At 38.2% G+C, this 26,644-nt stretch overlaps 1 protein-coding gene across 3 annotated transcripts in view; it reads right to left on the bottom strand.

Moving 5' to 3' along the window:
- prkcz (protein kinase C, zeta) overlaps positions 1-26,644 on the bottom strand; it is a 179,044-nt gene that overhangs the window by 12,894 nt on the left and 139,506 nt on the right. For all 3 annotated transcript variants that reach the window (XM_042491932.2, XM_088082662.1, XM_088082661.1), the window contains 2 exons: positions 23,272-23,361; positions 6,322-6,437 (listed from right to left, as the gene is read on the bottom strand). In XM_042491932.2, the coding sequence (XP_042347866.1) occupies positions 6,322-6,437; positions 23,272-23,361 (206 nt within the window). The remainder of the gene's footprint in view (positions 1-6,321; positions 6,438-23,271; positions 23,362-26,644) is intronic.

Below are 26,644 nucleotides of genomic sequence, written 5' to 3'. Positions count from 1 at the left end.
GGGGGATAAAGTGCGAGACGTGGAGGGGAGGCATGCGTCTTCTTTTGATGTGCCATGGTGTTTGATGCCAGGTTGATATCTCCACTACTGAACTGGCAGCGTGCTCTCCACCCCATTCTCCCACTCATCTCCCTCCTCCCCCCTCACTGTACCAACCCCAATCTCTTCCACAATTGCCTCCCTAAAAGTCTGTCACGGGCTCCTGCCGTCAAACGCTGTCACAAATGAGCTGGGATGAGCTTCAGAGCCGTCTCGTAGCAGCCCCTTAATGAGCTGTGAGGCTCACCCACTCCAAGGCTGGTTTGAAGTTCGGCGTCTAGCGAACAGCAGAGGTGTACAGCACCTTCAAACTGAGGGAGAGCCATGGTAGCTTCCCACAGACATCTGTCGTGGGTGCAGAGCACTATGGGCATTTAATAGGGCTCTAATTAACACTGGGAGCTCTTGTTGCTCCATGCCCTGCCATGTCACAAAGTAGTTATTGCCGTATGAGTCCTAGGTTGCACAAGCAGGAAAATGTGACGATAGTGTCACTCTCCATATACAAGCTTGCTGATGGTGGTGATTATACCAACCACTGACAGCTTTAATGGCAACATTGATTTTGGAGATATAAACCTTGTTTTTATTCATAATCTAGCTTTATATGCTGATGACGCATTATTATATACTACAAACTTAAAAAAAACTATAAGAGGGTGGGCTCAGAAATGTTATGCTATATGGCAACCTTTTTAAACCTACATCGAAACAATGGACACCATTGACGCTGCAGTCTTGGAATACTGACCCCTTATTATATATAATTTACCGTTATTTTACTTGTAATTTTCTACTCATTTATAAAAATTATTTGTTATGAAACTGGACAGTATATAAATTTAGAAGAAGAAATGCAGATTTTTCATATGTATTGTTTGGCTGATATAGAAAACGAGTTTCATTTTGCTTTCTTCTGCCCTTTTTATGTAAAACTGCACAAATTTTTGTTTAGCTACATAAAAACAGATATCGATTTAATAGATGATGCACAAAGGGTTGCAGTTATTTACATATGAAACATTTGGATTAGCTCGTTACCTGGAGAAAGCATGGGAGATGAAAAAACAAGCCCTTTATCAAGATAAACTGTAGATCTTTTTTTCAAGAATCTTGGTCATATATTAATTTGTAACTTTATTTATTTTATGTGTCTTTTTTCCCCCAATATCTGTAAAACTGGATGATGACACATACTTTGTATTATGAGAGTGTCTTGTTATCCCTTATGGGATGGGTCAGACTGGCATGACACTGAAATAATACAAACTAAACCAGCTAACTATTATTTCTATGGGTAGGTGGGTTTCCTTTACAGATTTGCACACAATGTAATGTGTAATACGATATACGATATTTTGAAAAGGTTGATAAAACACAATTGTCAGATGACTGTGTTTCCACTGAGTGATGTTCTGTGACTTCTCCTCTTGTGATAACATTCCAGTAACCATGGTGATAGATGTTCAAAACATTAGCAGCTTTTTTTTTATTGCAGCCACCACACTAGCCGTCATTATTTCCAATCCAAGGCCATGTAAGCATGTTATGGAGCCATAATGGAAAGACAAGCCCCTTATACGTGGGAGCGGCCACATATGAGAGATTTTTCAATTGCAATATTTGCAGCGGCTTCTGGAAGCCCGGCTCCCTCATAGTCTCCTTGGAGGTCTAGATAAGTACTGGCATTACGTTGCTGCTTCAGATCTAATATTGGCATAATTTGCTTCTCCCGTGTAAGACTTAACAAGATCTCGGTCTCTTCCTCTGTCCACAAATACCCCGCCATGTTTTTTTTAGAATGTCATGTGACTCTTTGTTGTACATCATACATCATGTGACATATAACTGTGCAGTTTTATGAAATATGGCTTTTTTGAATCACCGGAGATAGCTAGATTAAAAAAATGTTGCAAAAAATGAGTTTTTTGAAAACTCCTGTGCTTCCATTAGGTGTATTTTATATTCCTAATTTCAATTTGTACAATTTGAGGGTTAATGGAATCCCGCCTATTGTTTTGAAAGCACGCTTTTCACCCTAGTCAGTGCGGACATTTAAAAAAGTTTCAAGCATATTGAATCCTAGAAAAAAGAGATGACTGGCTGTTGGTATGCGCATATCAACTGACGTAATTTGCATTGTTTTTGGATAAATATGCCTCATAATAAACACTCTCCAGAAGTATATAATTCAACTTTTTTCTTTAGTCTAGCATTACAAAAATTGCAGTAGACCATAAAAATGTAATAATATCAAAATGCAATACTTAAAGATATTGTCACAGCACTGTCTTGCAACAGCTCATACCAATATTCATGAGTAATCTCAGTCTGGAGAGCCGTAAGGCATATCCTCGCCCTTCAACACACTGTCATGTCAAGGAAGTTGTGTTTTGTCTTTTGTCTTGTGTCTATGTTGTCTTGTGATTTCCTGTCTTATTTTGAAATCCTAACTCTCCTCTCGTTTCAGGTCACTTACTTCCTCCCTTTGTGTGTTTTCCCGCCAATGTAATTGTCGGCCCCGCCCTGATTGTTTCCCCTTACCTTGTGTATATATAGTCAGCGTCTCCCTTTGTCTTATGCCAGTTTGTCTTGTCTTGTCAGTCAGTGAACCAGTGCCATATCCATGCTCAAGTCACGTTTTGTTTGTTGCTCGCTCCTTCGTATTGTTCAGGTCAGGTACCTAGTTTTGTTTGATACTTTGTTGGCCTCTTGTTTTCTTTATACCTCATCAGAGAGATTTTTTGTTGTTACTTTTGCTTCCTCGCCAGAGTGATTTTTTGTTGTTACTTTTGCAGCCTCTTCGGAGTGATTTTGATTTTGCCTTTGCCTTGTGAAAGACTATTTTCTTTTGCCTTTAATAAAATTTATATTTTGATACTTTTGATTTATTGTGTCGTGCATTTGGGTTCAGCTCCTAGTTCAGTTTTGTCACACACAGATTGCTTTGACATATTACTTACATTCTTATACCATATTTGTAATAATTAGGATATGAGAAACAATGATCACCGGGACTGTTTGAGATAATATACCTTTTAAAAAGTTCTTTGTACATATACGTTTGTTACTGATGAAAATGTTAATTCCAGTTTCCAGTTCAGCTTCTGCTTCTGATCAGCATAGCTGTTGAGAAATTGTTCTCTAAAATCAGTCCAATAACAGCTTTGCAGGAAAAAAAACATTACTGTTCGAGCCTAAAAAATCAATCCAACATGTATTAAAATGAATATGTTGTCTAACGTAAGTCTGGTAATATCTATCCGCAGGGCCTGCCAAAGCCTTATGGAATCCATTTTGTGACAGCGCAGAGGAAAACAGGCCATGCTTGTGTTTTGGTCTGCAGCAGCGGAGCCCGCACCGTGTCTGTTATCGTGCCAGATCTCTTCAGCCTTTTTCTCTCCAAAGTTAAATCTTAAACGAGCGCTTCTGTCAGATCCTGAAGGCTACATGTATGCATTAATCAAAACAATGTCCCCCAATGGATAAAGACGTCAATGTGGGGAACTCGCAGGGGGGGATGTTTCTCTTTATTGGATGCAGAAGAGTTCTGGAAAGATGGCACAGCACACACCCACTGCATGTAAAAAGTTTTTTCAACCTCTAGTAGACCAGAACTATGGATCACTATTCTAGCTGTCAATCTTTACAGCTGGACTCATTTACACCTGCCAGGAACAATCACAGTTTGGTGGCCACAGCACAGCTCTAAGAAGTGTCACTGTCCCAAAGTGGCCTTTAATATGATGCTTTATTTTATCAACTTAAGTGTCTGTTTGCAGCCGAATGAGAGTAGCCACGCTGTAGCTATTAGGCTATTTACACCACACTGCATGTCAGTATTCATCACCCCAGCTAGCAGTTTTTTGTTCTAAAAACGTTCTAAGAATGGAACAATGCAACCAATGCAATGTTTTAGTACTGTTTTCAGCAGCAAGTTTTCTTTCAGTTCCCAGAATGTTTTGGGTTTTTTTTAAAGTTAGGGTAACATTCTCTAAAAACATCAAAAGGGTTTTTTTCTGTCTAACATATCACATTACATAACATTTTCATAAAGAATGACCTCAATAACGTGTTCTGAATTGGGGGAGTACCACTTTAAAAGAGACCTATTGTGTACTGACATCAGTTTGTTTGACGTCTTGATGAAGGCTTGATGCCGAAACGTGTCTAAGTTTGTTTTTAAAGGTTTGCATTACCATGCCGTGATATTAAAGGCATTTTAATTGTTTGAAGAGAGTGCCTTGGAGTTTTTCTTGTTTTTCTCTACCAATTTTTGAATCCCATTCCAAAGAGCACCTCAAACATGCTCTTTTTTGAGTCCAGGAAGTTTTTAACATGTTTGAAAGGTTGCTTTGGAAACAGTCTTCCTTTGTTCTTATGTAACATTGTGGGACCATTTCCCCAGAGTGCTGCAGTTTTAACCTTACATCTTAGTCAGGATTTAACCTCACAGGAACATTATTTGAAATGATCCCTAATTTTTTCTATGAACATCAGATTAAAATGTTTTCTGTGAACCATTATTGCACCTTGTAGGCAACGTTAGCCAATGTTGTGGGAATGTTCCCTGCTAGCATTGAGGTCTTAGACAGTATGGGCTAGGTCAAAAAGGTCATTGTTAGGGCTAGAACTAGTCAGTATTGGATATATCCAATAAAAATGCAATGTATTAATACAAAATATTATTCTCTAGTTATGTAAGATTTTGGCTAAAGGCAAGTTAAAAATAGAAGCTGATACAAAGCAGAAAGATTGTTTCCGGTAGAAATCACGTCTTAATTATATGTAGAGAGGATAGGGGAATAGAGAACTTGGGTTTGAGTCCTATGTAAGCCAATATTGGCTAAGTTAGTTAGCTGACTTATTATTTTCAGTTTTTAAGATGTAAAGTTACTTGAACTACTTGAACACTGTGTACATAAACTTCAGCAGTATAGGCAAAGAGGCCTGTTCCATATTTCAGCATTGCCAGGGAAGCGATGTCATTGGAAACACTCAGTTAGGGGCTCAAGGCTTAAACACTATTTCCACAAATAAAAACATAGAAACATGTCCAACAAACTGATTTCAAAAACAGAGCTATGCGTGATAGCTGTAGTCTTACTATGGTTTATTTCCTTTCAAAAAAGTGATTTAAAACATGATTTTAAAGGGCTGTAAAGGTGTAGAGTTAAATGTCTGACACTCTTTTTGGGGGGTTAGGGGTTAGATTTTCACTTTCACACTGTGAAACCCGATCAGTTAATATAACTATAGAATTGGTTAAATTGATTCCAGTTTCAACAATTCTAAGTAGAATTTCAAGTAACACTAACAAAATGTTTTAAGTTAAGGAAGCAATCTTTCTAAGCATTATTTAGAAAAAAAAGTTTACTAATTTAAATATTTTTATCAAATCAAGTTATATGATTTAAAAATATTTCGGAAACCGATTACTTCAAAAGCTTTGAGTACCACTGAAACCACTATTTTAAGTTATGGAGGGAAGTAGCTTTTATTCGTATTTTTTCAGTGACACTAACTTATTTTTCTTAGTCATAGTAACATTCCTGATAAAGTACTTTTTACTGGAGATTTTGTTTTCCAATTACAAAAAAATAAAGTACAGCTAACTAAATTATGTTTTATCACCTTTAAATCAAAGAATTACAACTTAAAAGAACTGTTAAAACTGATTACATAAAAAAGTGCCACTAACTCCACATTCTAAGTTAAGGAAGCAATATTTATTAAGTAGATTATACTGGTAATTTTTAAGTGACACTAACCTAATTTTCTAAGTTGAAGTAACATTCCTGATAAAGTACTTCTTACTGGGGATTTTGTTTTCCCATTATAAAAAAATAAAGTAGAGCTTACTTCAATATTTTCATCACATTGTAATCAAATTAATTTAAGTTAAAAGAATTGTTGAAACTGATTACAGTACCACTAACTCAATATTTTAAGTTACGGGGTCACTTTTAAGTGATTTCACCAGTAAATTTAAGTATATGCTGTCAACATGGCAGATATGTAAACCCTGCTTTTCTTGGGTAATAATTTGCTCAAAGCTATCATCATGTAGTGACTTGAAATGTCAAATAGCACATGAAAAACAGACTGGATGACGGACACAGCCTATAGGCAAATTTAAAGTCCCTGCAACAAGATCTTCAAGTAGCAGAGCGTAGCTTTCACTTGACTGAGTGGTCAAATTATTCACATATGGTGGACTTTAATGGTTCAACTTTAATTTAATTCAACTTTAACAATGATGTGAGTTCAAGAAGTACTTACTCATCATCTGGTGTTAGCTGCACTGGTTCATTAGTAAACTGCGTGTCAAAGTTTTCGAGGCCGTAGTCATCAGTGATTTGAGGTTTGAAGGGCGGTGTTACCTCTTTCTTCTCCAGCTGAAGAAAAACAAACACATAAAAATGCGTCATGTATAACAACAGTTTTAGTCAGTAATGGAGAGTGGAGACCATGTAGGAAAAAAAACACAGAAAAAGGGAAACAATAAACAAAGCACATCTTGTGCTCTACATTTTACAATAGCACACCCCCTGCTTTGACCAAAATAGCACAACAGAAGCATCACTAATTGCATAAAGGATATGGAGCCTTATTTGAGTGGTTACACTCTTTTTCCATGAAGAACTAAATCCATCAAACATCTTCAGCTCACATTTGGAAGCAGTGAAGAGTGCACTGAAGGAGATACATGCAACTTTGCTTCATCACACCAAAGATCAGAAGGACTGCATCATAAAATCATAAGAAGCAAGAAGCTTCACAGCCCTGCTGAATCCTGAATCCTGAAAAAAAAACCTTCTAATTTAGCATTTAACCCTTTAAAACCTGGAGCATCATCGCTCTTCTTGTGCTGCTTTCAGACGCCTTTCACAACATCAAAACCTTAAAAATGTATGCACATTGGTGTGACTTCTTTCAAAAACATGGCGAAAAGGCAATGAGAAACTTTAAAAAGTTTCATTGCCATAGAAATATTATTTCTACAATCAAGATGCAAGCTCCTTAAGTTACAACAGAATATTGTAAGATTCCGTTTTTGTGCAAGAGTATTTTAATGTTGTAGTTTGTCAATGTGTACATTTTGTGTACTACTGATTAGTAAAATACTGCATCATTTCACATAAGCAGGACAATCACACACTCACACACAAACACATACACACACACACACAAAAACACACACACACACACACACACACACACACACACACACACACACACACACAGCTTCAGTGGGTTTGCTGAAAACCCAATGAAGCCATGTGTGTGTGACATGTAAATTGGAGTACAATAAAATTGGTGTAAAAAGTACAATATTGCAAAGGTAAAGTAATTTAAAGCTTTGAATGGGAATGGTCAGTAGGGTTCTGGAGGTGTGTTAACAGTATTTGTGTGGCCAGAGTTGGGGCCCAATGCCATATCTTTTCATGGGCCCCAAAATCCCTGGGGGTGCCCCTGATACTTTTGAATTAAAAGACATTTTACCATACCATGACTTTTTGTACATATTTTTGCCTCTTTTTTTTTTTTACATATGCTATGACATTTTTATGACTTTTAGAAAAAACGTATTACATACTATGACATTTTCTATGATGATAACACAATAACACAATAACACTTTACTAAAACTATAACAAGTGACACGACAGTGACGGAGAGCACAGGGTTAAGCACATTAGTATATTAGCAGGGTGTGTCCCCCCAGTAATTATTATAATTAATGCTGAGTCTGTTTGAAGGTTTACTGTATAAAATTATAGTTGGGCAGCAAATTTTGTTATCTTTTGATCAAACTGGTCTTTTCTGACATAACCTGTCACCCCCAAAATAAAATACAGCCGTTGAGAAGGCAGGAGCTGTTTCCCTGAAAACACACACTCTTCGCTGCTGCTGTCAGAGTTTATTAGGGTTCAGCTTTTTCAGTTTTCTTGTCGTGGCTTGCTGTGTGACCATGGCAACCACAGAAACCACAGAGAGGAAAGCATCAGAGTTTCCTGAATGATTGACATCTTCAGCAGAGCGAGAGCAGACAGGTCAATGAAGAGAAGCTGCACTGAAGCAACATTAACTTCATAGTCTGATTATCTTGTCTGGGACAATAAATGCTAATTATGGCTACTAGTTAGCAAAAACCTGCAATATTGATGGTGTCACACTGATGAGCCTTTCCCCTGCTTTGAGCTACAACGAGCTCTATTAAGCTGTGTGATGAGATTATATTATGGAGATAGCAGCAGCCTGTTGTGTACACGCTGGTAGGATCGGAGATAAGCGCTGCACCCTGCTGCTGCCGATTCCAAGCACTGAACGTAAACATCGCCAACCACTACAATCAATCAATAAATCAATCAAAGTAATTGTCACATGGAAATTATACGAGGTACAAAACTAGTTAAATATAATCCCAAACTTGATTTTTTTATAAACATGGGAAGAATGCAATGACCAACTTTAGAAGAATTGAGCCAAACATTTGTGAGAAACTGGTATAAAGTACAAGAAAATCACCTGAAATTTAGCAAAAGAAAAAAGAACAGGAAATTAAAAAAAAAAAAATAAACAAAGAATCAAGGAAATTGCTCAAAAAAACTTCAAAATGACCAAATTCTGTAATATAATTTTAAATATGTAATTATAAAATATCCCTAACTTTTCTCTTTCTTTTTACCTTTACATTTCCATAGCTTTATAAATAAATGAATAAATTCTAAATCTTATTTCGTGCAATTTTGTGGAACATTTCTTAAAGTTTCTCATTGCCTTTTTTCCCCATGGTTTTTGAAAGAAATCAAATCAAATCAGTTAATTTGGGTCAAAGTTTTTAACACTTGTGAAAGGTGTCTGACAGCAGCACAACAAAAATTTAGGTCAATCCAGGTATCAAAAGGTTACTCGTGTTCTGTAATTTAGCTCTTTTTGCATCCTTCCGCACTGATGTTGCTCTGTAACTGTCCATGTTTCTAGATGGTTCTGGTAATCTCTGGTTTCCTGTTGTGGAATGATTGAACTGATCTCAACAAAAGGGCCATGTGGTAATTTTTTCCAAACACATCTGCACTGCACTGCAGCTGCCGTTAGCAGTGATTCACAGGAGGAACAGGACAGCACCTCACATTCCCACCAACACACCGGTCCTTTTTCACCACAAAACACACTCCTCCTCTCCCTCTCTCCCAGAGTCCTTTGTTCTATCAGATCAACATATGAAAAAAGAGTCTGCAGGATTTACCCAAATTTTGGTGAATCAAAGGATATTATAGTTCCTGTTGGAAACTGATGCATCATGGAGGTTGTTACCAGCAGCATTTCAACCTGACGCCGTCTAGCGTTGTATCATGCGTACACTTCAGGTTTTGTCCAGCTGCATATCCTAACACCACAAATAGTTCTGTCTGGCTGCTTTCTCAGATGACGCCACCTGCTGGCGTATCATACAGCCGTAAAAGGTGGCTTTTAGCATCTGCATCCTATGCCAAAATCACTACAAAAGCACCAGTATTTGATGACTTCGGAATGAGAATGGCCTGAGACGACAGAGCTGAGCCACAAAATGAGCAACCACTTGGCTTGGAGCTGAGAGCCACAGACAGGAAATGAGAGAGAATTGAGAAAGATTGACTAACACACTGTTCAATTTGGTGTTTATATAAGCTCCAAAACCAACAACGAGAAAGACTGGGGCTATATAACTAAAATCAACTTAACTGAACAGCACAGGATCTGCCACGCCTATATTCCAACAACAATACAAATATTTAAGGTCAAATATTTAATTGACTAATTCTGTAACTGATTTGTCCATATGACACAATAACTATGTCCAAAAACTATAAGGACAGAAAAGGAAATTGGCACATTTAAGATGTTTAAACAGTCACCGAGCCCATAACACAAAGTGTAACACACAGGCAAGTTTGAAAAAACTATATCTTATATATATATATATATCCCTGTGGTCAGATCTGCTCCAGTAAAAGACGGACACGTTGTTGCTGCAGTGGAAATGAAAACAGGACGTAAAAAAAGGAGAGAAAAACAACAGAATGGAGAAGGTTGAGGCAGTGGAGTAATTGCGCCCGAGTGATTCAGCCAGCAGAGTTTTTGTCTGGTTTGTTTCCATGGTTTCACATTGGTCCCTCATCCTGTTAAAATGTGTGCTGAGGACATTTTCTGAGAACAAAATGAAGTCAGACCGCAGGTACACAGGTTTGCTCTCCATGCTGTTTTTGATTGTTTTCTCAATTTAGGAATATACACATTTTAAAAAAGGTGGACAGAAATCGGTTTAGAGGAAGCTTAAAATAGAGATGGATCCAAATGGTCTGATCCAGGTGCATTCAGCTGTCAGTTGCACCATTTTAATATCAAAAACCTAATTAATCATATACCAAGTTTCTGCTTGAATTAGGGAAAAAAGACAATACTAGATTGAATTTTCTAATAAAAGAATAACTATATAATAATGAAGATCAGTGCACTCTGAAATTCTACAAAGTCATCCATCACAATGAAATCATTTTCAGGCTGCCACCAGCAGTACTTGTGAGTGAGAGGTGACTTATTTTCACTGAATGTGTGTGTGAGTGTGTGTGGGTGGACTGTAGCCTGCCCACAAATAAAATGTTTATGTGTAAACAAGTTCAGTCTATTCTCTTTCTGTCGAGCCTTCCAAATCCCAATCAGTCAGGATAGGCTGACTGACAGTATATATATATATATATATATATATATATATATATATATATATAGATGTATATTGCGATGGTCTGGCAAACTGTCCAGGGTGTACCCCGCCTTCCGCCCGATGACAGCTGGGATTGGCTCCAGCCCCCCGCGACCCTTACGAGGACAAGCGGTTACAGAAAATGACTGACTGACTGACTATATATATATATATATATATATATATATGTATAGACACTGCTGTGTTGTAATACTTTGCACTTTACTTTTAACCCTTAAAGTTTTTAAGGGTTAAAAGTAAAAGTAAAGGTTAAAGTGCAAAGTATTCACACATTTTACATGCTTTTCATTCTTCATTTTTTGATAATTTTGGCTGTGTTCATGCATATGGCATACATTTTGGCAAGATTATGTATTTGTATTTGATCTTGGTATTTCCAGCTGAGCTCCTACAATAAATCTAAACTACACTGTGGAAACAGAATGGTTACATTCAGACTGTTAAGTGCAAAAACATGCGCCATTGAAACTCATTCAAAATGCAATTTTTGATCCCACAGCCAAAAAAAAAAACATGCACTGTATTATTTCTTTGTGTCATTCTGGGCTTTTGCTTTGGAAGTTCTCATTTTCCCTATTTTCCCCTGGATTATGTTATTTTTACCATATTTGGCATATGCAGAAATGCATGCTATTTCCACTAGGTGCACTGTCACAATCAATGTAAATATTCCAGGCTGTGCCGGACCTGAAATGGCCTAGAGGTTGCACATGCTCTATAGTAAGTCGAACAGCATAAATTAACCTCTGAAAAGTTATCCATGTTGTCACCGCTTTCTAACTTGTTTGCTATGTGACGTAAGAGGTCAGCTGGAAAAAGGTCCAATAGCAACTAGCTGAATGGGAGCATATTGCCACCTACACTGAGGTGGAGTGGGACATACTTCCGTCTATAAATGTATCCCCCCCAGTGCTTTATAATGGGACGAGGACAGTAGTCCCGTTAAACTGACTATAACTGTAACTCCACTAAACTGTGCATATAAATATACTGAGTTACAAATAACCTAATCTGGTGTTTACGTATTAATACTGTTGAGGAATCTATTAAACACTCACAACTTGTTTTCTGGTTCCACTTCTTGTTTGTCAGTTGTTTCCTAAGTGTGTGTGTGTGTGTTTAGTTGTTCCAACACTCGTGCTTCCCCTGCTGGTTTTTGCAGCACTTTCTCTGCTTCATTAGTGTTATTGGTTCAAAGTGCTTTGTGGGAACAGCTTCAAACAAACAACACTCTTTCTGTTTTTACCTCTTCATATTGCTCCCTCTCCATCAAATTGGCGCACCTTCCCCCAGTCCCTGTCTCTCTCTCTCTCTCCCTTTGCTACTTTCTTCTCCTTTTATATATTTTTTTTTGCCTTTTCAGCGCCTACCTACACTCCTCTGTCAGTTTCACCCCCTCACATCCTGTCTCCATCTTTCTCCTCTCTGTTTGTCTGCATCTTACTCATTGTCAATTCTTTCATCTTTTCACATCCCTCTCCTCCTACTTTCCCCAGTCTCTCTGATGTGTTGTTGGGCAGGCTGAAGCTCTGTGTGGTGGTAATGAAGCACACTGAAGGCCAGGAACCAGCCCTGCACCTTTACACTCAATCACACACAGGAAGTGCCCCTAGGCCAGAGGGGCACATGAAAGAGGTAACCGAGCGCCAGGGCTATACAGGCCGTCCATGGGTTCCCACATCACAGCACCTGTCAGTATGTGTGTGTGTGTGTGTGTGTGTGTGTGTGTGTGTGTGTGTGTGTGTGTGTGTGTGTGTGTGTGTGCGTGCGTGCCTGCGTGTGTGCGTGTGTGTGTGAATCCCCATGGCATCAGTGCTTTCAGGACAGGATTGGACGGTGTGACAACCAGCCTGATCTGATCTGAGGCTGCTCTTAATGTGACTGCAGACTGTCCGCAGTCAACAGATGTGAAGCCATGCGTCACACACACACACACACACACACACACACACACACACACACACACACACACACATCTTATAAATATCCTAATGTATATCCAACATAGAAGCATACCAGTGCACACAGCTTGGAAAGAAAACATGGGGTTGTTTTTGTGTTGTTGTTAATCTTAAAGGAATCCTTTACCCGCTAAATGTCTTTTGTATATATTTTGTGTATTTGTATATTAACTACTCCCTGCATGTTCCCCTAAATTTGTGAAAACGTTCTTTTTCTAGTATGTAGGGATGGGTATCGTTAGGATTTTATCAATACTAATACTGGTAGTGCTTATTGGTATTGATACTTTTATCAATACTCTCTATAATTTGGTGCAGAAAATAAAGACATGTAAAGCTGTGCAAAAAAATCAAGTTTTTTTTGTTTTTGACACAAACTGGGCAACTCAATGACTTATATGACTCCTCATGTGACGCTGGCTGTTTAAATTTCCTTTGACAAACTATTTCCAAAAACGGACCTGCAGGTTTGTCTCCGGTCCTGTGTGACTGATCATGGAGCTTTTTCTTTAACTGACCCGACGGCCACAAACACAACATAACTATAGTCCTTGTTAATTAACGTTTGTTGTTATTAGGGCAGCTTAAACTTCATTCTTAGCAGACCAATCAGCTGTTATCTAGCAAACCTAAACCAACCTTACTCTCCTGAAGTGAAGGGCTGTCTTTCACAATAAACTTGACAACAGCTCTGTGACACACTGCTATTTTTTCTTGTGTGATCTCCCTTCGTTTCACGATGGTAAATGATGTTAACGAGTGTTGCCTGCATGTTTACTTTTGCTGTTCCCTGTAGCATTGCCACCAGAGCCACCGGGGCTCAGGGGCTTCACCACTGGACAAACCTTAGCATTAGCTTCTTTGCTAAAGCTATAGAAGACGCTGCTTCATATTGCAAATTGCATTTAGTTGCACTGTCATGACTTTTACAAAAGTGAGCTCACACCCTCAACCGCTCGGTCTTATCTGACATTCGCTTTATTGCTACGACTACAAGCAGAGCAGCCAGCAGCAGCACAACAATAAACATCATACGTCATCCACTTATGCCGCCAGCTTCCTCGTCACGAGGAGCAGGTTTCCAGATATGTTAGAATCAGTTAGAGTGAATTAACATGACACAATTTATGTCATAAATACCAATAGCAGTGCCGTTTGTCACAGAGACTATCATATCAACGTTATCACAAATCTGTACTAATTAATACCAGTTCTCCAACAATCCCTACTAGTAGGCCTCCATGGTGAACAGAGATTTTTTTTAAAAAAGGCAGTATAATCCAAGCCTCATTTATGCAGTTGTGTGCTCAGTGGTTCCAAAACACATGCACTAAAACACTAAAACATTACAATTTAAAACACATCAGTGCAAACACTCTCAATCACAGCCAGGGAGTGTGTGCGGGCATGTGAGTGTGTGTTTGCAGATCTCATACACACATTCAATGTGCACTCCTCAGAGGTGGAAGTGTTTTATATTTTAATCATCTGGATAGATGTGACTTGGATTATACTGCAGGAGTTGTGTTAAAGTTTCTTAGCTGATGTTTTCATCTAGTTCGACTGGTCCCAGTTTACTTTAATTTATGAAGAATATTTGCATTTTTTGTTGGATTCTCTGTTCTGCATGGAGGCAAGTGAGAAAAAGTTTTTTTTTTTTCTGAAATTCAAGGGAACAGTTGGTGAGTGACTGACATACAAATGTTCATTCTGCAAGTGAATGACTGTTTGTTTATCAATTAGACTTTGATGAACTTTGACAGGCAAAGTCACAGACTCAACCAATAACAAAGAAGTATATGTGGTGTTTTTTTTGTCTAACCAGCTGATACTGGGTGAAAGCTTTCTCTGTGCGTCATATCCGGGAATGATCACATTCAGCATGTCACATGACAGTTGACCAACTGACAAGGAAGTAAAGTAGGATGTGAGAAACTTCTGCCAACCAGTCAGACAACTCTGTGGCTATCAAAGCAAAATGCCAAAAAATGCCTGGACTAAAACACTGATTGTGTTTGGAAGAATGTTTCCAACTTCTGGCTTTCTGCTGTTGATATGGAACAAAAAGCAAGTTAAAGTAAACTATGTATTGGTTCAAAGGTGGGACAAAGATCCCGTTTCCAAACGATCCATTTCTCCTCAGCGCTCATCAGTTTGACAACTCTCTGGCGGTAAAGAACTGTGGATTTGGCGAGGGCATGAAAGAGCATGGCAGGTAAATGATATTCAAATGTGTCATCTCTTCAGAGAGAAAACTCGGCGCTCCCTCAGGAGCTGTCTGATGAATATTAATATGTGGTAACAACAGTATCTGCGTGCCAGGCCTGTCAGGTCTGGAGACAGGTTCCTAGTTTGAGGGCAGAGAGCGTCGCTTCTCCTCCTCTTGTAGCTTTGTCAACTTGTTTCCCTCTGTGCTACACATGAGCTTTGTCGCTGGGCTCAGGATTTCGCTGCGCTTTGATATCTTTCCCCAGTTTGCCTTTAGTGTGTACTTCACAGGCGCTGTGGCAGCACTCATTAACACACTCTAGACAATTGTTTTCCTCCTCTTTTATGTGACTATACTACCTGCCACCCCACCTAATTGTCCCATGAGGGACATGGCAACAATGAGGGGAGAGAACAGCTTTAATTCATCTTTAATTAGCATTTGTGCTAATGTCTGAGAAAGTAGCATATTAATGCTGCTCTTATAGAGTCATTGTAAACTGGAAAACGAGTGCACTTGCAATGGTCTAAACTTCAGAAAATTAGGGCTCTACTTTGGATTTAAATACAAAAACTACCATCACAACTGTAAATTCTGGTGATTTGAATAGATATTTTGAAAGTACTACTACTACTAATACTAATAATAACTTTTTTATATATGGCAACTTTAAAAACAGAGTTTACAAAGTGCTTTGACAAACAAAGCAAAAATAGAAATGGGAAATATAGAAGGCAACACAACAACAGAAAGCCAAACAGTTCTAGTGACCACGAGCGAGATGAAACGAGGGTAGAGTTCAGATGAAATTAAAACAAGAGGACAATTATCACATGATGCAGGATGCATTACGTCAATATAAAATAATACAAACTTGACCAAAACTAACAAAAGCAATAAAACAACAGACGCAAGGAAATAAGATCAATAAAACATGAATAAAATAGGTAAAATAAATAAAAAATAAACAAAAAGAAATTGAAAAAAAAACAACAACATCACAACATCATACATCATACAAGAAAGTCTATAAAGTGTATAAAAATCGGATTTGGGAAATCACTGATTCTGCAGCCTCAGGCAGGTAGTTCAAAATCCAAGGGCCCCTGATGGCAAAAGAAGAGTCACCTTTAGTTTTAAGCCTACACTTTGAAACGGCCAAGAGGGGCCCCACTTAAGGATCTGAGGCTGCAAACTGGCTCATAAGGGACCAACATTTCTGTCACACAGCTTGGGGCCAGACACAGACGAGCTAAGTGATCAATAGCATCTTATGAGTGTTGGCTATGTCATACTAAAAATGCAGCATCCTGCTCTCTTTTAAAGTACTGATATGAACTTTGTTGGTCAAAGTCATTGTTTGATATAGGTGGTCAGGTGATTGCCTGCAAAATGAACTGAAGTAAAAGTTTCGTCATTCAGCATTACACAACTTTTCCTTTAAACCAATTTACAATGAATGACAAATATGTGTATCTATGGCAATTTTAATCTATTTTTTTATTTCAAATACATTAAAGACATTTAATGCTTACATATATGTCTTCAATGTAATAAATATTATGAATATTTATGGACTTTTATTTATTATTTTACAATGCCCTCTGATAACGACAGGTTTGCAAGGCACAGGAAAAAATCTAAATCATAAAGTGTATGCTATTTGAAGAATATTTTCACCTCTTTATCATACTGTCAGACAACCCTGCCTGATCAGGAACTGAAGCTGTTATATCCACCTGTGCTGTCTTAAAGCCACCTAACTCCTCAGACAGAAACAATGGTCTTACCTGGAGGAAAGGTGGGAGTTTCTGGTATCACTGCATCAGTTGGTTAGTTTTGTGTTATTGTGAGACTTTGCTGAATCCAAACTAACTTTTTAAAACAATGAAGACATGTAGGTAAGGGTTATTCTTTTTAAGTATCAGTGTTGCATTTATTTGCTCAGTATTCAGAGATGATAATTTAATGGTTAAAATTATGGAGGCGCCACAAATGTGTACCTGTAAACAGTGTTTCACCAAACTTAGTCCACATGCTCTGGGGGCCAGTATAGAGCACCCCAGGGATTTTTTGTAGTCTGATGCTGAAACTAATGTCGCCCACGTTCCCTTGTCAAAAAGCCTCTGGGATTTTTCCATTGGATTTTGGATCATTGCTGAAAATAAGCTCTATGATGTACAAACGTTTATGATTCTTACGCGCTTTTTTCAGTAAGATAATCTTTACTAATGAACACCACTTGAAGGATTTTTAAAGCCTAAATACAATCAGCAGAAGTAAGAGGTTAACGTAAGGCTACAAACAAACTACACTACAGTCACATGAGCAAATGTCTCCACCACAGCTCGGATGTAAAGCCGTGTTTGGCCTGATGATGTTCTGTAGTCTTATTTGGCTGCTTGTAAGCAACCATCTTTTTAAGTGCCATTAAAGCATCAGAGTTAACATTGGGAGATTTACTGACGTATTTTATATCAGAGAACAAAAAGTAAAATCTCTTCAGACTTTCTCCACAGACCTTATTTAACACATCCAGCCAAAGACACATTAAAAAAACACAATGACTTTGAGATGAGGGAAGTGGAGATGCTGAAATGCTAATGTTTAAGGACTCATTCCTGGGCTCTCTATTAACCACGATCTGGAGGGTCATAATGACTGGTGCATGTGAGTGTGGCCTAGTCAGCATTTTGCTTTATTATACCTTTGCTCAAATTACTGTGAGCCAAATGATGTCCCAATGTTTGGGATCAAGTTCTGTTCCAATCTGCCTGATGGTGGTATATGAATAGACTTTTTTTATAATTATAATGTCTGTGTTTAATGATACATACTAATACTAATGATAATGCAACAATGACAATAATAATACATTTTTCATGAAATTTAGACAAAAACAACATTCAGAGTAACAAAATGGTCATTCTGTGTAACAGATAATATTTATGTAAAAATGAAAAATATACTTATTTGTACACAAAGTTATTGAAATTATATGGATCAATAATTGAGCAAACTAATTTTGAAGGTGTTTTAAATTAAATCCAATTCCTTATAAAAACATTTTGTGAACAGAACCCAGTGTTTGTGATTATGATGCCAAAGTATAGAGGTTTACAATAAAAAAAAATAACTTTGGGGGTTGAGTTGTGATTCTCAAAATTATTACGTATTTTAAAATGCTACCTAATTGATGTAGTGATTAACTTGCCTCACATGATTAATTGGTTCTAAGCTGTTGTTACACTTAATGACATTTCAGTGTGGTGGTTTTATGTAAATCATGTTAAAAATGTCTAATAGTTATTATTTTAGTTAAAAAAAAAATAAAATTGCACATTTTACATCTGAGTGTAAAAGTGTGTAAAAAGGTAAAATGGTAAAATGTGTCTCACTTTTTATTTTTGGGTGCTTGAAAACCCGATGTTATAACCGCAAAACACAAAGCCTCTGGCTATGACTGTCTCCAGCATGAAGGCAAAGAAATATGTGGCATTGAGTAAATTGATAAGCCTTGATTTTAATCCCACTGATAGTGTGTTTCTAAAACTATATTTAATCCTTTAAAACCTGGGAAAATTGGCATGATTTCTTTCAAAAATGTTGGTAGAAGACAATGAGCAACATAAGAAGAAATGATGCAGATATTAGCAAGAAATTAGTAAAAAGTAAAAGAAAATTACATGACAATAAGCAAAAAACAAACAAAAATGGGAATGGAAAAAAACAAGGAAATGACCTCAAAAATTGCAAAAGAAATGCAAAAATTACATAAAAACAATTTTAAATATATATTTTTTTCTAGCTTTTCCCTAGTTTTAAAAAAAACCCTAACTCTACTATTTACTTGAAATTGCTCATAATTCCAAAATCATTCAGATGATTGGCATTATTGGAGTGTGTGGCCAAATGAGTGTGTTCCCTCTGTGGATGAACCGCTGATCCCGAAATTCCAAACAGGAAAAATCTCATAAATGTGACCAGTTTTCTCAAATCAGGCATATCAGTTCTATTATGAACAAATCTATTAAAATGATTGGAGGCCCATTGCATCACCACATTCCACCACAAGTTCCACTGTCCATTACCGCTTCATCACATCACACTGTCCTTCACATTGTCACATTCATCAGCAGCTACATTCCTGGGGCCTGCTGCTGGAAACACTCTGTGCAGATGTAAAGATCCTTAATATTGCTTCTAACCTTCTTTTATGTCTGTTTCAAATAATAGTGTGCGTCAGAGCCACACCATCAATCACACAACCTTAGCACACACATCCAGGGTTAATGTTTCATTTGCTGCAAATGTGTGTGTGTGTGTGTGTGTGTGTGTGTGTGTGTGTGTGTGTGTGTGCATGTGATTAAGAATTCACTTTTATTTGCCTTGTTGCACCACAGGGGGCGGGCACTTCTCTGCACATAGCAGCGGTCTACACACAATATCTACAACTATATCATCTATTTTTTAACACACACACACACACACACACAAAGGGCTCCACCTCACTCACAGATCATAATAGGAAGCTGTTCTCTGTGTTCTTTAAGCTCTTGATATATACAGTAGAGCCATACGCTCAGCCCTGACAAAGGCAGATGTGGAATGTGAACTGACAGCTGTGCCCTGTTCTAAGAGCTGATTGGCATTAAATGTGGGCGTGCAGTGTTTATTCTGTGTTTGTTGTTACATTAGTTATGACAAACCCCAGATCAGCTGTCAGCAGCTGTCTGTCAGAAAACAGCCCGCACCCTGATCCCACTGCTGATGAGCTACGTATGTTCTAAGTGGAATATGTATCATCTTCCACCTCAGAGTTTATCTGTCTGACACGACTAATAATACTGTGGAAGTTGCAACCCCATTCTGTTTTCTTTTAGGGTGTTGTTAAGCCTGTACTTTGTTTGCTGTGGTTTGAATCAGTTACCACAAGTCCTGTAATGTGTGCTTTTTTTCATGGATATTATTTTCCATTAAATACAAACCACAAGTTAAATATAATACTAATATATAATAATTTGAAGTATATACATATTATTATCATAACCCCAAAACAGTTTGTAAAGGAAGCTGCCTTTAAGCTTGCTTAGCTTAGCTGGGATTCTGTCTACAGAGATGTTGTCAAGGCTTTTATTTTGAAAGAGAAGCAGGGATGTTTTAAGTAAAACAGACATCTTTGTATTTCCTCATCTCTGTGGCAGAGAAAGACGTTTACCTGCAGTAAAAGGTGGTATAGAGTCAATATAATCATCAAAACACCATTTTCACTGCATATTCCTGACAAATGTACGTGGCATGCAGAATAAATTGGTGAGCCACTGTTTCTATAGATGTGCCGCAGCTGACAGGCAGCTGAGACGTGCCTGACTAGCTGCTCGCGCAGGAATTGAAGATACTCTAACCTGTTAACATGGGCACCGCTGCTATATGCTTTGTGTTGAGGTTTATTTGGAGTACTCAGATGGTACAAAAACTCATGTTACAAAGCCACTGTGTCCTTCAGTGACGCTCTGGGTTAAAATGCACCACAGAATGGGATTAATCAGCCTCAGCTTTTTAACATGTTATTTTTTCTGTGATTAATTAATTAATTACAATAAATGCGTTACTTTGAGAGCCCTAATATTAAGCACTTCCCACACCCCAAAAATGTACTCAAAATCCAAGCAAATCTCTGAGTGAGGTTACTGCTTGAATGGCTCTAAAGTGGGCTTTTTTTTCATGGGTATCTGCATGGCGCACTGTGAATAACATCACAGTTGAGACGTGCTGCTGATTGGTTGGTTGTAATGTGAATCCTGGTTAAACAAGATAGTCATAGATTGAGGGACAACATTTACTTTTTGATATCCAATTGTGTGGGACATTTGACACTAAAGAGTTGTTCAGAAAGATTGGTTTGTTGACATTCCTCCATCACTAACAGGAGCCATTTAGCTCAAACCTGCAGAGTGCGTGTTGTAGTTGGGCCAGTTCAAGACCAGATCATGTTCCCACCCAGCCCATTCTCATTCTAAAGTTCTGAAATAGTGGCACTTTTGCAGTGCTTTCAGCGCAAGATCCCAATACCAAAAGGCACCTCTTTCATTCACATCACACACTGCTGGATGGCATCAGCTGAGAACGTGGTCGGAGAGAACCCTTTGCAGTGATTTCACACCGGCAGACGGCTAGACAGCACCTATCACGTCTGCATGATACACGGAGCAGTGGCATCACTTGAGAATGTGGCCAGATAGATCCTGTTCCGTCTGCATTATATGCCACAGGACAGCATCAGGTTGTAATGCTGCCTTTAGTGACATAATATAAGGAGCTCCAGGGCACCCATAGGGCAGGCAGGAGGGACAGAGGATGGGTCCAACAAACCCCAGACTTTAATGCAGGAGTCCAGTGTTTGCGTCCTGTCTAAATGTGATGCCTCCTTCCCCTAATCTTTACCATCTACCAGCATGTGCTTTTGTTGACATCCTGGCTTTTGTTGCCTAAACATAACCATGTGTCGTGTAATCCCACTATGTGCATTTATTGACAATCACTGTAGCAGCATCCCGGATCATAAAGCAGACACAGAACATGTAGTATGTAGACACGGAAATCCACTGCAAAGCGGCAATATGTGAGGACTTAGGTTAAGAACGTGTTGTTCCACCACAAACTCATCCCTCCAGATTCCCTTTTGACTGGACTGAGAACATTTTTCTAAAGGTGCATGGTATGGTTGCTTTGGTCTGATCCCAAGTGTGACGACAAATCTGCCCAAATGCATCATACCAAGGGGGCATAAATGCCTGATTCAATCAAAACAATACAGGTTTGAAAACGCGGCTAATTTGGGCAAAAGGTCTATTATGCAATGGAAAAAAAAATCAGCATGATACTAGTTAATGAAATGCTTTAAATTTGTTCTATAAAATAAACACTATTAGGAGAATGACCAAAATGGTTTCTCAAGTATTATTCAGTTTAAGAAAACATGAGATCAAAAATTTCTCATTATGAACTTCATAAGTAGGGGAGAGCGAGGGCAATTGTAACATCTCAAATTGCACTAATTAGAAATAAGACAGAGCTGTGAGGTGCCCTGTGGTAAGGTATGGTTACTTTATTTGTAGGTAGATGTGTTTGCAGTAAAAGATGAAGCATACTTACTGCAAACGGACAAACTGACGTCTCATACTTGATATGATTAATTGTACAGTTTTAATTAAATTGTAATTTATTGTTAATTGGTTATAAAATTATTAATTATTAAAAATTATTAAAAATTATTCTGGTGTTTCAATCCATAATGTGAATCAACTGATAGCTGTCAATAACTGGAACACAGATACACATAAGTTACCTACATAAAAATTGTATCCATATAGCTCAAGAAGTTTTTGAGTAATGACATCAAAACCAAAAATTGTGAAAATTGCCCCCACTCTCCCCTAATTTCTGGGTTTAGTGGATTAAAGTTGTATTTAGTCAGCACTAAGATATTTCAGTCAAGTGTTTGGTTTGTGGTGTTTTTTTTGTACCGCAAATTTATGAGATTATAATACGACAGAATATCTCTCCTGTCTCCCTGTCACTCTTCTTCACTGATCATTATTGCAGCTACATGTGTTCACCACCACAGAGCAGCTCATCATTCAGAAGCTGGATTCACTCACATGCTCACCAAAATAATGTTCACTATGTGGGCTCAGCTGGTGGCAAGACGCTTAAATGTCAGCTCACAACACAATAATATTCATTTGTCCAACATCTGAAGCAAGAAATAGATGGTTTAGTTATCACACACTCTGTCATACAGATGCCCAGTTAAGCTCATGGTAACTGAGGGTCATGGTAACATCTTTATATTAACCTTGGCTTTTCATACATGCTGCTCTTCCCTCCAACAATGGGTTATATTAGTTAACATTACTAAAATGCAAGACGATGCTTATGAGTGCAACTGGTCAAGGAGCTAAATCCACTTCTGTTAAGAAGATATTTTAGTGCAACTGAGGATACAGTTTTACCTTTCAGAAGCATACACGTGTAGGTCATTGAATGAAATTAAACATTTTATCCTTAGGGCTCACTTTAATATTACACACACTCGTGCACAAAATGCGCTTTTCAAAGTCAAGCTTTAAAAAATAATATACATTAATATCATTTTCTACTTTCATTGAGTTATTTTTTAAGCAACCGTCCTAATCATACATATCAAATATTCATTAATTTCCAGAATCTCAACTCTTTAAATGCCAGGTTTATCATAGCATGATTGTTTTTTTCACTGACTGTGCTCTTACCTGGTCCCAGTCTATACTGCGGAAAAATGTGTGTGACTTGATATCTGTGAAGCCCGTCTGGACCTGGCAACCCAGCCGCTCCTTGGGATCCTGTTGGGACCAAGACAGCTGGTAAGGGACATATAGAGGAGCAACTGTATTTCATATAGTGTGAGATTATTCTTTATCATTTAGCATCTACAAACCCCAATTCGAATGAAGTTGGGACATTGTGTAAAATGTAAATAAAAACAGAATACAATCATTTGCGAATCCTTTTCAACCTATATTCAATTGAATACACAACAAGATATTTAATGTTCAAACTGATAAACTTTATTGTTTTTTACAAACATTTACTAATTTTGAATTTGATGTCTGCAACATGTTCCAAAGAAGCTGGGACAGGGGCAACAAAAGACTGGAAATTGAGGAATGCTCAAAAAACACCTGTTTGGAATATTCCACAGGTGATCAGGTAATTGGAAACAGGTGAGTGTCATGAAAGGCTCAGTCGTTCACAAGCAAGGATGGGGCCAGATTCACCACTTTGTGAACAACTGCATGAGCAAATCGTCCAACAGTTGAAGAACAATATTTCTCAACGTACAATTGCAAGGAATTTAGGAATTTCATCATCTACAGTCCATAATATCATCAAAAGATTCAGAGAATCTGGAGAAATCTTTGTGCATAAGCGGAAAGCTCGAAAACCAACACTGAATGCCCATGACCTTTGATCCCTTAGGCGGCACTGCATTAAAAACCGTCATTATTTTGAAAAGGATATTACCATGTGGGCTCAGGAACACTTCGAAAAACCATTGTCAGCTAACACAGTTTGTCGCAACATCTACAAATGCAAGTTAAAACTCTACACTCACATGCTCACATGCAAAGCGAAAGCCATATATCAATAGCACCCAGAAACGCTGCTGGCTTCTCTGGGTCCGAGCTCATCTGAGATGGACTGACACAAAGTGGAAAAGTGTGCTGCTCATCAACATCGTGTCCTCGGGGCCAAAGAGGAAAAGGACCATATAGACTGTTATCAGCGCAAAGTTCAAAAGCCAGCATCTGTGATGGTATGGGGGTGTGTTAGTGCCCATGGCATGTGAACGCACCATTAATGCTGAAAGGTACATACGGGTTTTGGAGCAACATATGCTGCCATCCAAGCAACGTCTTTTTCAGGGACATCCTTGTTTTCCAGCAAGACAATGCCAAACCATATTCTATGCGTGTAACAACAGTGTGGCTTCGTAGTAAAAGAGTGTGGGTACTGGACTGGCCGGCCTGCAGTCCAAACCTGTCTCCCATTGAAAATTTGTGGCGCATTACCCAGCGCAAAAAGTGGAGACCCCGGACTGTTGAGCAACTACTGTCGTACATCAAGCAAGAATGGGAAAGAATTCCACCTACAAAGCTTCAACAATTAGTGTCCTCAGTTCCCAAACGTTTATTGAGTGTTGTTAAAAGGAAAGGTGATGTAACACAGTGGTAAACATGACCCTGTCCCAGGTTTTTTGGAACGTGTTGCAGGCATCAAATTCAAAATGAGTGAATATTTGCAACAATAAAGTTTATCAGTTTGAACATTAAATATCTCATCTTTGTAGTGTATTCAATTGAATATAGGTTGAAAAGGATTTGAAAATCATTGTATTCAGTTCTTTGTTTTGTTTTACACAACGTCCCAACTTCATTGGAATTGGGGTTTGTAGATGTAGACACTGTGGAGCTGATGTGTGTTTTCTATACCTTATATGAACAGGTGGGATGTCAAAAAAATAGCATATGTCTTATTATTCTTCAGATGTCAAGCAGTCTTAAAGAGATATTTTGGATTATTTGAAGAGGGGTTCTTATCCACAATCAGTATATTACATACAGTAGATGTCAATCCATTCGCAGCTGTCACCCAGCCCAACCAAACAGGGAAACTGTTTCCAGCTTCCATTCCCCATTTATGCCCTCGTCAAAGCCACCAGACTCCACTGAGAAAAACAGTAATTTTAGCTACTTTAGTCATTTTAGCCAACTGACTACCGAAGCTGCTGGTGTACAGCAACCTTCATCAGTTAGGTAGTTTGTGTTGTTGAGTGATTTTTGTGAATCAAAACTAATCCTGTTAAACACAGAAGTCGCACAATGACACAAACTAACTAACTGACCTAGGCAGTGGAAGACCAGCAGCTTCTGTGTTTAGCAATATTAAATCATGGTTTTTCTCATTACAGTCTGGCTTTGAAGAGAGTGATATAAAGGCTTCAGTTCCCTGGCAGGAATCTGCATCTGATGGTAAGGTAAAATTATTGTTAATATAGCTTACGTAATACTGACTTTTTAGGAGTGCCTTTTTTATTCCTTTGTCCCACCAACATTAGCACTGCTAGGGTAAAACTGCTAGAAATAGGCTTTAGACTGCTTTCTCTGTGCCAGTAGAGCAGAGCGTGACAGAGCAGAGAGTGTAGACAGCTCTGCAGCAGAAATGTAATCCTGTCAGTGTGTATGGGAGGGTTGTTTTGACCAGGGAACAGGTAAAGAGTGGAAAGCAGTATGGACAGAGGTCTGTAAAATCTTTACAGTGGATACTTTTCTTTATATATCTCTTATTTATTCAGTATCTCTTTCAAACTTAGTGCAGAATAATTTGGATCAATGTTTTAGCGCTGCTTAGGTGGAGACAGGTAGTAATTAGTGGCAGTGCGTCATTGCATCTTGCCAATTAAAGCAACAGTTTTTTTTTTTTGAAGTGAGGCTGTATGAGATGCTTATGTATAATCAGTGTATTACATACAGTGGCTAGTTCGCATGTTACTGGTTTGTAGAAACAGACGGAACATGCACCCCATAGGGGTTGATATCAAAATGTATTTTAGCCACCTTTAAAAAGGCCTTTCTAAAAAATCAATATCAGTGTAAGTGCCTGCTATATTTAGAGTATTTTCACTGCTTTACCTTGCAGTCACACAGCCTTTTCCTTTGGCAGTACATTTCTCATCTGCCACCGGTCAGCTGTTTGGGTCAGAAAGTGTTGTTAGCAGCTGTTATGCGTTCTAACTAAAACTAAACTTCATGTTGAAAACAGTCTTGGTACAGCGTTCACTTAGACGGACATTGTATTTTTAAGGCAGGCCTTTTATAAAGTGACTAAAAGATGTTTTAACTCCTCGAATGAATGCTGAACAGGCTTTTGACCCGGGTGAGAATGCAGAACGTACGTATTCCTTTTGCATTAAAACGCCAGATGTTAGCAGGTATTGGGGTTTTTTGGCAGTGGGAATGAGCTGTCCACAGCACTACTTCACTGACCTTCTGTATGACCATTCCTGCCTTTTTCTGCAAACTGGGGGCATGTCAGCTGACATCTTTACAACACCACTTCAAAAGA

This window comes from Plectropomus leopardus, chromosome 9, assembly GCF_026936395.1.
Source record: "Plectropomus leopardus strain MGB_pleo_1.0 chromosome 9, ASM2693639v1, whole genome shotgun sequence".
NCBI lineage: Eukaryota > Metazoa > Chordata > Actinopteri > Perciformes > Serranidae > Plectropomus > Plectropomus leopardus.
This window is presented reverse-complemented; position numbering and strand designations above follow the sequence as displayed.